The sequence below is a fragment of the Camelus bactrianus genome, chromosome 27 (genome assembly GCF_048773025.1).
Source record: "Camelus bactrianus isolate YW-2024 breed Bactrian camel chromosome 27, ASM4877302v1, whole genome shotgun sequence".
Taxonomy (NCBI): domain Eukaryota; kingdom Metazoa; phylum Chordata; class Mammalia; order Artiodactyla; family Camelidae; genus Camelus; species Camelus bactrianus.
Window position 1 is genome coordinate 30,784,815 of NC_133565.1, and position 14,555 is coordinate 30,799,369.

General features: G+C 34.9%; 1 protein-coding gene across 3 annotated transcripts in view; it reads left to right on the top strand.

The window, feature by feature from the left end:
• Positions 1 to 14,555, top strand: part of IREB2 (iron responsive element binding protein 2) — a 143,485-nt gene that overhangs the window by 122,577 nt on the left and 6,353 nt on the right. For 2 of the 3 annotated variants that reach the window (XM_074353980.1, XM_074353979.1), the window contains exons 9-20: positions 1,120 to 1,291; positions 3,254 to 3,354; positions 5,388 to 5,504; positions 6,563 to 6,722; positions 7,665 to 7,800; positions 8,978 to 9,062; positions 9,442 to 9,598; positions 9,911 to 10,035; positions 11,906 to 12,010; positions 12,108 to 12,250; positions 14,115 to 14,262; positions 14,348 to 14,470. In XM_074353980.1, the coding sequence (XP_074210081.1) occupies positions 1,120 to 1,291; positions 3,254 to 3,354; positions 5,388 to 5,504; positions 6,563 to 6,722; positions 7,665 to 7,800; positions 8,978 to 9,062; positions 9,442 to 9,598; positions 9,911 to 10,035; positions 11,906 to 12,010; positions 12,108 to 12,250; positions 14,115 to 14,262; positions 14,348 to 14,470 (1,572 nt within the window). Of the gene's footprint in view, positions 1 to 1,119; positions 1,292 to 3,253; positions 3,355 to 5,387; positions 5,505 to 6,562; positions 6,723 to 7,664; positions 7,801 to 8,977; positions 9,063 to 9,441; positions 9,599 to 9,910; positions 10,036 to 11,905; positions 12,028 to 12,107; positions 12,251 to 14,114; positions 14,263 to 14,347; positions 14,471 to 14,555 lie in introns of those variants that run through there. The other variant, XM_074353981.1, reaches the window with a different exon arrangement.

The window sequence follows — 14,555 nt, forward strand, 5'->3', positions numbered from 1 at the left end:
ATCTTTATAGGATTAGTCGTACATTGTTTTCAAAATGTATTGTGTGGTACCTCATTAATTTAGTGAAAGCAATATTCGGCTTTATATGTCCAATCTCTGTTGCTCTCATCCTCAAAAATATAACCATAAAAATAAAGAACAGCTTTCTCTTAGGCTTGAGTTCCTACATGTATAAAAAAATTTGGATTAAGTGATCCCTAGCACCTCTAAAATGTTAGGATTTAATATTATTCATTGGTTGAATATTGTTTCATACTTAGTCACCATCTTGGGCACTCCCTCTACCATTCTGGGACCATTTTACTAAAAAATTTAGAAAAATGGGTAGCTGTTTTGGTTACTTGGTAATAAAAAATGATTTTAGAAGAAATTAAGTTTGAAGTCACACATTAAATCCTATCAAATTGATATTTACCTATAATTAATGATGCTATAAATATTTAGACCAGTAGTTGGAATTTGAGGAATTTTTATAGCCAGTATATAATTTTTTATTTAAATACACAGTTTTATCAGTGTATTAATATTTCATTAAATCTAAGATGCCATCAGTGGTTAGAAGCACCATTGTTTTATATGCTGCTAAGAAAGAAATAAGACTGCCAGACAACAGACACACCAATGAGTCCAAGGTACACCCTAATTTCAGAGACATTAAAATGTGAATCTTAGTCATTTTGAACTTTCTCATATATGAAGCCCTTCTGACTAACAGTTAACATTTGGACCACTCTTCTATTGACTAGTTATCTTAAAATACCTACAAAACCAGAATGAGTGTTTCATAAAAACAACAGAGGACCTCTTTCCTTCACTATTACTAGTATGAGTTAAAAATTAGATTTTATAGTTTTCAGAGAATCCATACTATTTTTTTTAATTGAAGTATAGTTGATTTACAATGTTGTGCTGGTTTTAGGTGTATAGCAAAATGGTTCAGTTATACACCCATTATATAGTATGTATACCTATTTTTCAGATTCTTTTCCATTATAGGCTATTATAAGACGTTGAATATAGTTTCCTGTGTCTCACAGTAGGTCATTATTGTTTATCTTATGTTAATCTTACCATTGCTAATTTCTTACCATGTGCACTTTTGTGTGTTCCTTTATATAGCACCTCAGGCAAGTAGGAGTGGCTGGAAAGTTTGTTGAGTTTTTTGGAAGCGGAGTTTCACAGTTATCTATAGTGGATCGAACTACAATAGCAAACATGTGCCCAGAATATGGTGCTATCCTCAGCTTTTTCCCTGTTGACAATGTGACGTTAAAACATTTAGAACATACAGGTAAGAAGGTATAGAGTCATTAGGCTAAACATGTTTCTAATGCATCTTTCTGAAATATTTTATAACAAATCACTACCTTGTACATGTTATTTAATATTCATAGAATCATCTTATTTTTGAAATAGCAGCTTTCAAATAAACTGTGTCAGATGTCTTTAAAGAGTGTTGTGTCCTCAAACTCTAGTCCCCTGTGACCTATTTAGAGCAATGTAGAGGAATTATTCAAACTGCTTATCTTTGCCTAACTTTTTCCTCATAATGATGGGTACCTCCTCCTGCTTAGGGTTTGGAGGTTGCAATTTTAAGGCAAGCCAAGATGCGCTTATTCACAGCTGTTCCCTTCTGCATCCAGGAATAGAGGAGCCACCAGACAAAACAGTTTGGGAACCAGTGCTCTATCTAAAGAATAAGAAGCATGTAATTTTGTGAAAAGCAACCTAGGGTTACAGGTTCCAAATCCTTTTTGTAGCCTGATTAATTAGGAACTTTGACCACTTTTCTATTGACTATTTAGTACCTGCAAAACCAGAATGTGTTGATATTTTTTAAGGCCCCATATCCTTTAAAAAGCAGGATCTCTTTATTTCATCCACTTCTTTTTTTTAAAGAGATCATTACTGAACTACTAATCTCTAATCGTAGGTATATTTGGGGAATATATTCTGGTATTCTTCATTTTGGGGACAGATTATTGTAAATCAAATGGCAGAATGACCTTTGGAACCATGTAGGGAATGGTCCTCATAGAATGCAGGGCTCTCTCTAAACTGGATTTTGGGTGGTAGAACATTTAAGAGAGAAATGCCTCATTCCTTATATATTAGTATGGGTTAATGTGTTAATGATTTATCACTGCGTAACAAATTGTGTTAAAACTTAGTGACTTAAAACAGCAGTAATCGTTTATTGCTGCATAGTTTCAGTGGATGAGTAATTCAGACTGGACACAGCTGGGACAGCTTGTCTCTGCTTCGTGATGTCTGGAGCCTCAACTACAAGACTTAAAAGCTAGGGCCAGGAATCCTGAAGTCTTGTTCACCTGCATGTCTGGCAGTGAATGCTGGCTGTCTGATGGGGACTCTGCTGGGAATGTCAGCCAGAACACCCACATCTGGTTTCTGCATGTAATCCAAGCTTTCTCACATGGTGACTTTTCAAGGGTTAGTAACTTGAGAGAGGAGGTGGGGACAGGAAGAGAGGGACCAGGGAGGGAGGTTGGGGGAAGGGAGAGGGAGAGAGGAGACAAGGGGAGAGTGAGAGCACGCATGCACCAGCTAGTCAGCTAGCCAGCTAGAAACCACATTGCTCAGGTTCAAGGGAAATGAACATAGATTCTACCTCTTGATAGATGACTGTCATTGTCACATTGTAAGAGAGCTTATAACTTGGGATATTTATTATTGTGACAGTCATTGGGAAATATAATCTGGCACAGTTACTTTTCATCAGGCTTTCAGATAACACCAAAATGTTTAATTGGATTTATTTGTTGTTAACATCTAAGGTCTTTTAATTTCTGGAAGATCCTGTTAGATTTACATCTTTCTGCGCTGTGAAACTATTTTTAACTGTCATTTACTCTTTCATTTTGACTATTACGTTAATGTTGCTTATTGTTTAGGGAGAATAACGAATTTCCTCTTTCATGATGGGTAGTAATTTATTATGTTCAATTTTGTTTTTGGTGTTTCTCTTGCAAACAATATTTTTGTGAGTTTTATAGATCTGGCTCAGTATTTCTGATCTTGTCTGTGATTGAGTAACTTTTAAAGGGAGAGTTCTGGCGTGTATTTTATAGAGTTTTCATGACTGATAAATTTTTTATTCGGGAATAATAAGAATTTGTAAAGAATTTTTTTTCTGAGTGTTTGGTAATACATAATATTTGTTTGTTGTTCATCATCCTTACTTCGAAGATTAAAAAATTTCTGACTGGATTTTTGTTCTTAATCTTCTTTTTAGGTTTTGACAAAGCCAAACTCAAGTCAATGGAAACATACCTTAAAGCTGTGAAATTGTTTCGAAATGACCAGAATAATTCAGGAGAGCCTGAATATTCGCAGGTATACGCAGAATAACCCACCTAGTAGTAGTTAAGAGTGTGAATTTTGGAGCTTGACCACCTGGGCTTGAGTCCCAGCTCTAAGGCTTATTAGCTGTATGATCCTGGGCACTTTATTTAGCCTTTTTGCCTCAGTAAACATGAGGATAATATCTACCCCCACAGGATTCTTTAGAGATTAAATACAAATTCATTATAACAGTTTCAAGCACATAGTAAGTGCTAAGTAAACGTTAGCTGTTAGTATTTAACAAGTTAATGTTATTTGTGACCCTGCTCTGGGTTTCTTCATTAATTTTACATAGATTTATATTACAGTGAATTTTATGACTTTTTATCAAGTATAAATTTTTAGTACTTAAAATTCAAAATTGACTTATTTTATCACTCTATTTTTTTTCCATTTTAGAATATGTGTACTATAATACACTTCCAAATACCAATTTTGATGATGTCTGCATCTAGTTAATGTGTGTATTTTGTAAAAATGCACTATTATGAAAAGGGATATATAGTTAAATGGACTTAAATGTTAGAGATATTTTACAATCTAGGCAAATATTTCTCATCTGTTGGAAATTTATATTAAAGTAGGTTGAATTCACTTTCAGGAAAGTTTAATTTTAACAAAATTTACTTTCTAGAAGTGTGTGAGGGATCTAAAACAACCTGGTGTTATAGGTATGGTTAACTGTTAAGCTCTTTTTTGTTGGGAAATCCATTTTCTCACCCAGCTTTATTTTTCTTCACAGCATATAGCCCTACTGTCACCTAGTAATTTGTATAATTGTTTGCCAGTCCTTCCCTCACCATAGTAAAAGTGGCTCCATGAGGACCGGAACTTCATCTGTTTTGTTTGGCACTTCACCCCCAGCTCCTAGAATAGAGCCTAGCACACATTGGGTGTTTAATGAACATGTTAGGTGAATAAGTGAATGCATGTCAGTAGATTGCATGCCAGTGCGGAACCCAGAGGAATTGAATTTGTGTGACATTTTAGGCAAATCTTTTAACTTCTCTGATCATTTTCTGGTTCTTATCAGCTCCATTTATTGAATCTAGTGCTTTGTCCACATTGAAAAAAAGACATCAAAGGAAAGAATAAGAAAAATTAAATGGAAAAATTTTGGTGATATATATAACAAAATGGAATAAGCTTGCCTATTAAAAACCTGACTAGGTTATAAGAAATAAAACTAAGATTCATTAGGATGTTGATCTCAAGAAAAACTCATTAAAGACAAAGACTGGGATCACCTGGGTCCATCAAATGACAGTGTAAGAAAATTGGTGTTGGAGTTGTGATCGACCAGAATAAGCAGGGCTGTTAAATAATGATGAAAGCCATAGTGAAGAGGAATTCAATTTGCATTGATTATATCCAAATAAAATGTACATAGGGAAATGGTAGAATTACCAGAATAAATTACCTAGTTGGGAGGTAAGATTTTTATAAAATACTTTTTTTTAAACCAAGTAATAAAAGCATGGTCTGTAGGAGCCTGGCCAGCTAGACAGACTTGGAACCAGGAATAAAAAACTCCCTTTCTGCTGTGTCCCCCCAGCACCCTCTATTGACCAGACTAAACATGCAACCTGAAAAAGGAGAAATTTTTGCTAAGCCCATCTCCCTTGTTACAGGGCAGGAAAAGAACGATGAATTTGGAGCTCAGAGGCAATAAACTGATAGGTGGTACAGGAATCCACTTTATCATCGGGCTGTGATGACTGTGAAGACAGTGTTATCTTTGTGGGGGAAAAAAACGTTTGGGGAACAAAAAATTTTGTATAGAGTATACAACTGGTGTTGTGATACTTTGCATACTGATCTGCTTTTAGTAAAATTTTATGTTTCGTAAGTTAAATGGCATTTTAAAAATATTTATTTCTGGGAGTATATATCACCATTAAAACAAATTCCATTAAAACAAGTTGCATTAAAATAAATACTATCTGCATCAGAAAGTAGTACTCAAGTTGGAATCTGAACTTATGAATTCTAATTCCTTTTCTTCCTCTTCTCTCATTTTCTAGGTGATCCAGATTAATCTGAATTCAATAGTTCCATCTGTCAGTGGTCCAAAAAGACCTCAGGATAGAGTTGCTGTGACAGATATGAAAAGTGATTTCCAAGCTTGCTTAAATGAAAAGGTAGATTACTGTTATTAACCTTTAGTTGTCAGTACACTTTGTGCTAAGTGGTAAAGAACCAACTGGATGACCCATGAACCCAACTGACGGCTGTATTTTTATGTTTTATGTGGCACACACCAGCAGACCCCTCTTGCCTCTGTCCAGAGTGCAAGTCAGACTTTGCATAAGCTTATTCCCAGGTCCTCTATGCAGATTAGAGGTTGACTGGGTATATTTAAATTAACTAAAATTAAAGTTAAAATTTGAGTTTCTTAGTTCACGATAGCCTCATTTCAAGTTGAAAAGCTGCGTGTGGCTGTGGCTCTTGTATTGGACAGCATAGCTGTTGAATATTTCCATCATCACAGAAAGTTCAATTGGACAGCCCTTCTCTAGACTTCTGTGATTTCACAAACTAGAAAAAAACCCACTATATTGTTGTTACTACTCTCTTAAAATCTGGTAAATTAACTGAATAACAAGTGACCTCTTTGACTTCCAAGGTTTTTACTTTCTGTCTGAGAATCATGGCTTCAATCTTGTAGCTGGCTTTCTTTTCAGAGCCTTTCTTTTTATAATTTCTTTTCTTTTCTGGTGGAAAATGTCTTAACTTGTACAGGAATAAAATAGTGTGACGAATTCCCATGTACCATGCTTCAGCAGTTACCAACTCATAGCCAGTCTTACTTCATCTGTTCTACACACATAGACACACAGAAGATCATTTTGAAGTAAATCTTCAAGGCCATTTTTATCAAAGGAAAAGTTTGTATTATCTCTTGAGAATTACTATAAGTAGGAATGAATACAGAACAGCAAAGTCAAATGAGATCTGGATCCTGAGTGGTTGGCTGTACTCACTCAGTAGATAAAAGCTTGTGAATACCACCAACTCCTATCATGACTATTCAAATTCGTGCTTCAGCTAAATTATAACTACTAAATGTCGTGGACCTTTGGCATCACTCACTATCAGAACTTATCAAATGTCAAGGATCTGCCATATTGTCTGCCACTCTTTTTTTTCTATACATATCCAGACTATTTAATTAATAATTGTGTGCAAATTTGTATAGGTTGGATTTAAAGGCTTCCAAATTGCAGCTGAAAAGCAAAATGATGTCGTGTCTATTCATTATGAAGGAAGTGAATATAAGCTAGCTCATGGATCTGTGGTCATTGCTGCCGTTATCAGTTGTACCAATAACTGCAACCCATCTGTTATGCTCGCTGCAGGTAGGTTGTGGTTCACAGCCATACATTTTCTTCTCCTAAATTATTTTTTACTTTTCTGTTATATTCATGTTCGGTTTCTTAGATTATGTATGAGTATTGGTGTCTATGTTTGACATTGAGAGCCTTTCTGAGATTTTATTTAGGTCTTAAGGAGCCTAAGTTTGATTTATGTTATTTTGTTTTTAGTACAAAGAAAGTAAATTTTTTAAATTGTAACTTTATATATCTGAGTCTTAGGTTGTATCTGCTTTTTCTGTTAATTTAGAAGTAAAGTTAATTAGAAGATATCTTGATAATCTACTGGAAGTTTACCATAGCAATATGCTAGATTCAGTTGAAAGTATAAAGGAAGTAAAAGATCATTGACAAGGATTTTTTATTTTTTTATGGGAGTGGGTTGGATTGGGTTTATTCATTTATTTCTATTTGGAGGAGGTGCTGGAGATTGAACCTGGTACCTTATTCGTGTCAAGCATGCACTTCACCACTTGAGCTATACCCTCCTCCCTATTGACAAGGATTATAAATGAAATCAGTTGTGTGTACATGGAACAATTCATTAATTGTATAAAATCAAGTATAATAAATGATAAATGGCTATTGAAAACCGTTCATTCAATGATATGTATTATATATGTACATATTATGATAAATCCTTTTCTTCCATTTGTGTGCATGATGCCATGATATCAGATGGTATCTTAATAATTCATAGTATCAAGGCTAGTAGTCTACCACAATTTTTAATTTGTTTTAAATGAAACAAATCACTAGAATAAAATGGACAAAATAATGACAGTAAATTCATGGATTTTAGGCTTTGGCCCTAACCTGAATTGGAGATGACCTATAAAACAAACCCTTTCTTGCTTCCTACTTTAATATGAGGGGTAGAGGGAAAGAAACCTTGCCATAATAAATCATTATTTGTTTACTGTGCAGGTCTTTTGGCTAAAAAAGCTGTTGAAGCTGGTCTGCGTGTTAAACCTTATATAAGAACAAGTTTATCTCCAGGCAGTGGGATGGTTACACATTACCTCAGTTCGAGTGGAGTATTACCATATCTTAGTAAGCTTGGGTAAGTGTTGTTTACCACTGTTTATATTAATGTTGATGTTCAGCAGTGATTGAAACTGCTGTTAAGACCTTTCATAAAAAGAAGGTCGGAAAAGTACCCTTTAGTTCTTTCTACTTGTTACCTTGCCATTACCACAAAATCTTTGAGGCTGTATCACTCAGCAGACATTTACTGGGCGAATTCAGTGAACAAGGCAGTGTGATGGCTACAAAGAAGTAGGGGATGTGATCTCTAGTTTAAGGGTGGAAACAATACAGACAAGTGAAACCAAGTAACGTGACAGACAGGATAAGGGACGGTACTAAGCAGTGCGTTATTTCCATGAGTCTTGTAGATCAGTTTTTAGAACAGAATGAAATCTTACAGATTGCACAGTAACTGAGTAAATTGTTTTAATTGAGGTTTTGTGAGATTATTGGATCCATTAAGCATAGATTAAGTTGTCCCTGAACTTTAGAGATAATAACTTTTACATTTCTTACATGGTCAAAGAAATAATTGATGCTAGCTGTGTTCTCACTGTATAGTTTGGAACATACTCTCTTACATAAGCCATCAGTTCTTTTGCAAAACTGTTGAGTTTTAGGGTTCTTTTTCTTTCTTTCTTTCTTTAGAAGTGCAGCTGAAAGTAATTTCAAGGATCATATCTAATTTCTCAGTTATATCATCATGGAATTTTTGTCAGGGATTTTTCGTAGTTGGTTGGGAATTGAAAAATTGCTCCTATCAGAGCACTGAGTTACAATGCCTCTTTGGGGGCCTTTGGTCAAATTGTTCCAGCCAGGTCCTCTTGATGTGTTATGGTTTAAACCCTTTTGGAAGAAAGTACAGTGTCTGTTTTTTCGATGGTCATGTTACATTCCTAGCAAGTAGTGTTTGAGGAATTTTCTTGTGTAATGTGGTTAAGTTCTGTGTCAGATTTAGTTAACTGAATGTTACTAGGGAGGGTCCTAAGTATCAAGGCTTTTCGGAGTTTGCACTCAGTACAAATAGCATGCCTGAGAGTCAGACTTGCTTGCTCAAAAGCTGTGAAATGAACATACTGATGAAGATTCACGTGTCAAGAATATTCTCTTAAGTAGTCATATTATAGTGATGGAAATGAAAGACAAAATTTCTCCTTTCTTTACAAATGTTGTGATGTTCTGTCAAATCACATTTATTTTTTGAAATGCAGATTTGAAATAGTTGGCTATGGATGTTCAACATGTGTGGGAAATACAGCACCCTTATCAGAAGCGGTTTTAAATGCAGTAAAACAGGTAAACTGCGTGGATCAGTAAGACATCCAAATAAATGGGTTTCTTAACTTTATTTCACTTAAATTATTGAAAATATATACTGATGTATGTATATTTCTGTAGTTGTTGCATCTCTTGGGAAGAGTAAGCTGTCAATCTTAAAATGATTCTTTAAAATAATTTTTAGATCCTTGAAATAATTTCTTGATAGTGTAAGGAATTAGTTTATTTACAAGATTGATAGTTCTGTACCTAATAATTGGCATACCTGATTGTTTTTGGTTATCCTGCTTTAAGAAATATAGTATTTGATATTACTTATATGTGATTATCCAAATTTATGCCATCTCTTGAATTGAATATATTTGTTTATGTGTTTGTTTGGTTGGGTTTTTTTCAGGGTGATTTGGTTACTTGTGGAGTTTTATCTGGAAGTAAAAATTTTGAAGGTCGTCTCTGTGACTGTGTTCGTGCCAATTACCTCGCTTCTCCGCCCCTGGTGGTGGCTTATGCCATAGCGGGCACAGTGAACATCGACTTCCAGACGGAGCCCCTAGGTACCTTCTCCTTTACCTGTGTACCTACATAGCCTGCACACACTCTTCTCCCCAGAAGTTGTGTTTTTGAAATACTTCCTAGACTGTTCATTCTTTGAATTATTTCAGGAAATCTTATGATACATTATTAATTTCTGATTCATATGAAGAATGTAAAATGTGCAAGTAACTAGTTCTTCCAGCTGCTTATGCCTAAAGTGCTCTGCTATTGAGTAATACACTTGGTTTCTCTGATATGTCTTTGAAAAGATGTGAACATATTGAAAGAGTAGCTTTTTATACTAAATTTCATATTAAAAATTTTTTAACCAGGTACTGACTCTACTGGCAAGAACATTTACCTGCATGATATCTGGCCTAGTCGGGAAGAAGTCCATCAGATAGAGGAAGAACATGTTGTATTGTCCATGTTCAAAGCACTAAAAGAGAAAATAGAGGTAAGAATCTCATTTGTTTCTTAAATAGCTTAATGAAGTAGCAGTATTTATTTCATGCATCTTTCTGAATAGAATAGAAATTAAGTTACATTATTTTGAATATAGATTGTTTAATGAGTGATAGTTATTTTGTATCTGGAATCTCTACTATCTAAGAGAATTAACTTAGAGTATTAGAATTGATTTTATTTACTTATAAGAAATGTATAGCAAACATTTATATTTGGCATTCTGAACAGGGACATACTTCATAGAAACTGCCCTTGTTTGTTGTTCCTAGTCAAATGGTTAAAAATTCAGAGTAAATAAGAGCAGGGGTGTAGGGTTTTGCCCAGTGGTAGAGTACGTGCTTAGCATGCATGAAATCCTGGGTTCAATCCCCAGTACCTCGATAGATAGATAGATAGATAGATAGATAGATAGATAGATAGATAGGAACTCCCCTATCCTCCCCCAAAATAAAAAGCGCAATGAAATCTCCCTCTCACCCAGCCCCTAGCCACCTACTTCACCTCCTCAGAGGCAACCAGTTATGTCAAGTTCTTGAGACAGTGGTGGTATAGTGGTGGGCATAGCTGCCTTCCAGTTATGTCAGGTTCTTAAGCATCTTTCCAGAGATGTTTTGTGCATCTGCAAGCAAATAACATATATTCACATTTTTAAAAAAGAACTTAGAATACAAATATGAGGGCAGAAAAGATATTCACTTTAATAAATATTTCTTGAGCTCCAACTATGTGCCAGGCACTTTTCTAGCTGTTTGGAATATATCAGCAAAGAAAACACAAAATTCTCATGGGGAGAGGCAGACAGTGAACTGTAGGCAGGATTAATTAGGTAGATTATGCAATATGTTAAAAAGTAATGAGTGCTATGGAAAATTATAGACTAGGGTAAAAAGAACCAACTGCGCAAAATTTGGGGAGTAGATTGCTGTTTTTTATAGGATAGTTGAAAACATGGTGTTTGGGCAGAGTTTTGAAAGAGGTGAACAAGTTAGTCATATATCTGAACAAAGGATGGGCGTTCCAGGTAGAGGGATCAGTGTAAAGGCCTTAAGGAGGGAACTTGAATGAAAGCAGTGTGACTATGACAAAGGAGATAAGAAGGATGGTGGTAGGGAATGATGTCAGAGAGAAAGGGAGTCCAGATTACATAGGGAATTTTAGACCATTAAAAACTCAGTGTTTTACTCTGAGTGAAGTAAAACGGGAAGCCATTGGAGGGTGTTGAACAGAAGGAGTGTCATAACCAAAAAGGATTGTTCTGTCTTTGAATTGAAAATATATTAGAGTGAGAGGTTGGGTAAGAAGAACAGAGTCAGGAGGACCACTTGTAGTGGTCCACAGTGAAAAATGGTAATAGCTTGGAACATTTGTGCTAGCAGTGGATGTGGTGAGTAGTGGTGAGATTTTGAATAAAGTTCGAAGGCAGGACTAATGCACAGTGATTTAGGACAAGTATATTGAAAAAAGCAGTTTTTCTCCATAATATTCTTAAAGATTGACAGTATACCCCAAAACACACTTAATTTCTTCAGCAGCTTGTGTAGAGCTTTTAGAATTCTTCAGCTTTTTTGGATTCTGTAAAGTCTTTCATGTTCAGTTTGTACCGAAACTTAACTCAGTATTCCTGAAAATCGGGTGTGCTAAAATTTGATGAGCAAATCTTTATCCACTCTGTCCAAAAATGTCATCATAATTTTATAGAATGCACTGTCTTAGCTTTCTTCCCCAGTAGATAAGGCCTGTTTTCTTTTTTTCATTCTAACCTGAGTACTTTTTTAATTCCTTTGATCATTTTCATAAACCTCTTTTTCTGCCTCCATTTTCTCTTGCTTTTGGTTTATCAACCAAAACCATATTCACAGATGGGAAATAAACGATGGAGTTCCTTAGAAGCACCGGATTCAGTTTTGTTTCCATGGGACTTAAAGTCTACTTATATCAGATGTCCTTCATTTTTTGATAAGCTTGTAAGTACTGTTTTACTGTTTGATCTTTTAAAGATTGTTATGAACTGAAGAAAACCTCATGAAGAGTTAAATGCCTTCAACATTTTTTACCTTTTAGACCAAAGAGCCAGTTGCACTCCAGCCTATTGAAAATGCCCATGTCTTACTGTATCTGGGAGACTCTGTCACAACAGATCATATATCACCTGCTGGAAGCATCGCTAGGAGCAGTGCTGCTGCTAAGTATTTGACAAACAGAGGGTACGTGTACATGGTAATAGCCTGTTTTTGTTTTATCTTTCTCACTGGTTAACAGGCTTTTACAGGCCATGTTCCTGTATCCAGTAAATTACATGCTATTATAGGTGTCTGATTGTCAATGTATTTGACCTAAGCAGTAACTAAGGCACTTTTATTGTACCTGCTGTTGTACCTGCTTTTGCTTATTCCATTCTGTCCACTTCGAATGTTCTAATTCAAAGACTGATTGGAAACAAGATTTTTCTTTTTCAGTGCTACTTTGTTGAAAATTCAGCTTGGTTTGATCTACCAAATAAAGCATGATGGTTCTAACCACCCTCCTGCTGTTGGAGTACAAAATGTAAATATGTTTTTTGGGCTGTAAAAGGTACATGCATGAGACGAGGCTCAATCTGTATCAAATCAAAAGATAATGAATGTCTGCTTCATGAGCGTAACATTTTATAAGAATAATAAATGTGAATGTAAAGATCATTTACATAGGGTATGTAAACCCAAAACTATAAGGGTTTAATTTCATTTCTACATGATTAATAATGTAGAGATGCTCTGTTGTCAAAGAACTGTATTGACACTAGAGACAAAGTTTTGCTAAAGGCAGAATTTGTCCTGCTGCTGCCAGATTAGCTTTTTGATGCTTGAGCTATGCAAATGACAAGACTTTTCATTGAAATATCTTACAAAAATCAGTGCTACTTAGCTTGGTTTGACATATAATAATACTACATAGCTCTTAATATAATCTTGTTGGTGCTGTTGTGAAATCTATGAATTTATTTTCTAGGTAATTGTAGTTTGGTGTGAATTAAAACACTTCTTGGCAGAAATTGCTAATAGCAAGTCCATTTGATGTACTTTAATAAAGATGAATCAGTTTGTTTTACACATGGCTTTTGTTTATAGTGGTGATAGATAAAGTAAGGTTTTTTCTCCCAAATGTTTTTGGTTGTGATTTCCATCTTGATCATAATTGTGACATAGCTTCCACCCAAACAAAAAATCACCATTTCTCAAATACACAATTTTTATATTATAATTTATATATGGATTTCTTAGCGTGTTTAATACAGCAGTTTTATCAGTTAAAATTTTTATTTGTAAAGACACTTGACACCCCACCACCACCACCTCCATCTTGAAGTACAGTATTTAAATGTACATCCTGAAGTAAGATGTTTAAATTAGAAGATTTGTTGCCTTTACATAAAAGACCAAATTACAGACTAATAAGAGTTGGTTGTTGATTGTTGAGATGCTTATGCTAAGTTTTTTCGTGGCCTAAAAGGTCATTTATGTAGTGACCAATCCAGTACCAATGAACACCCACAGGACCCAGATTATGGTGTCTAAATACTAATTCTTGGTGCAAGCAATCAGTGGTTCTTGAAGAAATGATTGGTTCCAGATTTGGGATTGGAAAATATAGAAGATGATTCTAGATGTCTTGTACCAAAAACAAAAGAGCTACCAGAAAAAGAAAATCGGGGACATGTGAATATTGACTGGCTAGCTGGTGTTAAGGTTATAGTTGTTGTTGTTGTTGTTATTATTATTATTATTTGTATCTAGGTAGTATTAAGTCCATATCTTTTAGAGAAACATACTGAAATATATACAGCTAAGATACGATATCTGGGTTTGCTTTCAAACAGTCTGATAGAGGATGATATAGAAGAAACAATGAGATTCCATGAAATGATTATTCTAGTTTAGTAATAGGCTCCTGGGCATTCACTGTTTTGTTTTCTTTACTTTTGTACATGCTTGAAAATTTCCAAAATAAAAGTTTTTGAATAAATATTACAGTTCACTAATGTGTGATTACTTTCCATCTGAAACAAAAACTTCCGTAACTTTCTTGCAGCCTTACCCCTCGTGAATTCAACTCTTACGGAGCCCGAAGGGGTAATGATGCTGTGATGACAAGAGGCACTTTTGCAAATATCAAGCTTTTTAATAAGTTTATTGGAAAACCAGCTCCCAAAACAGTTCATTTTCCATCAGGACAGACGGTAAGGATGTATACAAAGTATTTAGGCAGTTGCTAACTAGGCCAGAATTTGTATTAAAAACTTTTGTGTTTGTTTTAATCTACAGCTAGATGTATTTGAGGCTGCAGAGCTGTACCAGAAAGAAGGTATCCCGCTGATTATTTTAGCAGGAAAGAAATATGGTTCAGGGAATTCAAGAGACTGGGCTGCCAAAGGACCATACTTACTGGTATTGATTCTTAAATTTTATCTTAAACTTCAGCTTTAAATATTCTCTTTTGTCAGTAACATTCTATCAATGTTTATTTTGCTCA